Below are 2716 nucleotides of genomic sequence, written 5' to 3' on the forward strand. Positions count from 1 at the left end.
CTTTGTTTCCCAAGTACCTAAATGCAGAAACTAATGGCAATCCAATTTCCTTTAAATAATAAATAATGCCCACGGAAATATATGCCCAAAGAGAGAGAAACACTGAATCTATGCAGAAAAAAACCTGTAACCCAGATAATGACACTGCACTGCAAAAATTTCACCACATTTTCACTCAAACCCTAATCTTGTTTTCCTTTAATTCTTCCAAATAATTATAATAATAAATTTCGTAAACAGATATGAACAATACCAATATAATAATAAATCGTTCTTTGTTTTCTTCACTTTCACACATACAAGAAAATAAAAAAATTTGAAGAAAAAAATAACAAAAAATCTCACACCAAGTTAATCAAAACTATATCTCCAACATGGAAAATATATATAAATGTAAAAAAATTGCAAATTCAAGCTCTTTGATTTTGTTCTTTTATTGTTGTTTTTGGTCTATGCCCTAATCGAAGTTCTAGATCAAGATCTTCCATTGATGTTTCCTTGAGATCTTGAGATGAGGAACAAAGAGAAGAAGAACTATTCAACCCCGGAGGGGTTGCCGGAAAATTTTTCGGCGGCACCGAAGGATGGTAAGGTGAATCAATGGAACATGCATTGTTGGTAGGTGAAGAAGTGAAGAAAAGACCATTAGGGCTAGGGAATTGGTAGAGGAGAGTATGGTTGATTAATGGAACAGTAGTAGCATCACCACCGTGGGGTAGTGGTTGTGTTTGGTGAAGACGAGCTCTGTCACGGCGGTGAACGTTCATGTGACCGCCGAGTGCTTGAGCTGACCGGAATTCTCGTCGGCAAAAAGTGCAAGTATATGACCTTGGTGGCCAAGTTGTGCCCATAGCATTGCTTGTGTCTTCAGCAAAGGCCTTAACTTCCCATGACTCATAATCATCTGGTTCATGGGGTACTTCTTGAGCCTTGATGGGGTTCCACATCCACGAGCCAGCCGTTGAATTAGGGTTAACTTGATGATGATGATGATGATGATGATGATGATGATGGGTCTGGTGTTGTTGAGATTGAGCTAACTTTTGAAGGTGGTTCAATGAGAGAAGGCCAAGCTCAGTAGCCATGGTACTTGAAACATTTAAGATAGGTGATGGAGATGGGAGAGAATGGGTTATATATAGAGAGTAATGGAGGATAAAAAGAGGGGAAAAGAAAGATATAGAGATAAAGGTGAAACCCTAACACCGGGCGTATCCCCCAAATCTTGTAATAAGCATTTGGATTTTGTGCTATTATAATTAAAGTTTAATTTGCCTACTCAAACTCATCTAGCTAGCTATCCTATTCCTCTATGTGTTTGCAGCTACAATGTCATACTTTGGCTGCAACGCCAACTTTATTTCATTGGTTCAATTTTCTCATGCATTTTCAATTTAGTTTTGTTATATTATTAAGTATATAGTGTAGAGATAAGACACATTCCTGTTTCAGAAATTATTGATATATGTGCACATAAGATCGTAATTACATGATTCATGATTCTTGTATTTACCATATAACGTTTTATTTTCATGTTTAATATTTATTAATGGGATTGTTATTTTATATATTAGTTGTGGCAACTTTATATTTAATTGGTATTTTAAAAAAGCTAAAAATAATCATTGAGAATCATGGTAATTTTTTAAGTTTAGTTATAAAATTATTTATATTTAAAAAATATATATGAAATCAATTGAGTCTTAGCTCATTGACATGGACATTATTATCAATACAAGAGGATGTGAGTTCGAGTGCACTGAAGCACATTATTCTCCTATTTATTGGTTGGGAGGGACTATGGTAATTCTAGGTATTGTGTCAAGGTCAAATTATCTTGGATTCGGGTCATTTCAAGCTCAAGTCATTTGAGTTAGGGTAATTTTATCGGTAAAGATACATGTGCTTGATGCCCCACCCAAGAAAGGGACCCAAGCCCCACTAGCCCTGCTAAATGGTGATTCAACATAGATTCTACATCTTGGAACCAAGCCAATTTTGGGGCCGCTTTGTGATCATGGAACCAACCGGCAAAAAGCATTAAGGCCGCAAAGACCAATGCATCGATTGTGGTACAATAGAGTTGTAATTCACTAGTTATTCCAAATGCTCGCCAAATTTGAAAAAAACCAAAGGTTATTTGTATTCCTTGGAAACCCCCACCCATATCGCCATTTAAGATTTCTTGGCCCACTATTGGCCAAACCACCTGGGCGCTGGGTCCAATGTGAGTAGGATTGCTGAGCCATGCTTCATAATTGGAAAAACGAGCACCGTGGAAATACATGCCGCTCAGCCAAAGAAAGATGATGGAGAGTTGGTTGAAATGGGCACTAAATATTTTGCGAGAGATCTTCTCCAAATCATTAGTATGACTATCGAAATCGTGAGCATCGACATGTAGGTTCCAGATCCAAGTGGTAGTATCGGGTCCCTTAGCTATTGTTCTTTAGAAATGGCCCGGCCTAGCCCATTCCTCGAAAGAAGTTTTTACGGGATCCCTATCTACCAAAATTTTTACTTCTGGTTCCGGCGAACGAATAATCATTGAGTCCTCTTCTTTCCGGACAACACATACAAAGAGACCCGCCAACAGTCAACAATTAGTGAACCTATGAGAGACGCTTATAATTAGTTTCTTTCTCTTCTATCTCTCATCTATCTATCTATTTTTTATCTATTATTTTTTCTTTAGTTATTCACTAGAGCAATTATG

General features: G+C 37.2%; 1 protein-coding gene across 1 annotated transcript; it reads right to left on the bottom strand.

Moving 5' to 3' along the window:
* Positions 1-329: 329 nt before the first annotated feature.
* Positions 330-1215, bottom strand: LOC107953656 (transcriptional regulator SUPERMAN). The gene has a single exon (XM_016889029.2). The coding sequence runs from the start codon at positions 1083-1085 to the stop codon at positions 411-413; it is 675 nt and encodes a 224-aa protein (XP_016744518.2). The 5' UTR covers positions 1086-1215; the 3' UTR covers positions 330-410.
* Between the last annotated feature and the right edge of the window lie 1501 nt (positions 1216-2716).

This window comes from Gossypium hirsutum, chromosome A03 (genome assembly GCF_007990345.1).
Source record: "Gossypium hirsutum isolate 1008001.06 chromosome A03, Gossypium_hirsutum_v2.1, whole genome shotgun sequence".
In the NCBI taxonomy this organism is placed as follows: Eukaryota; Viridiplantae; Streptophyta; class Magnoliopsida; order Malvales; family Malvaceae; genus Gossypium; species Gossypium hirsutum.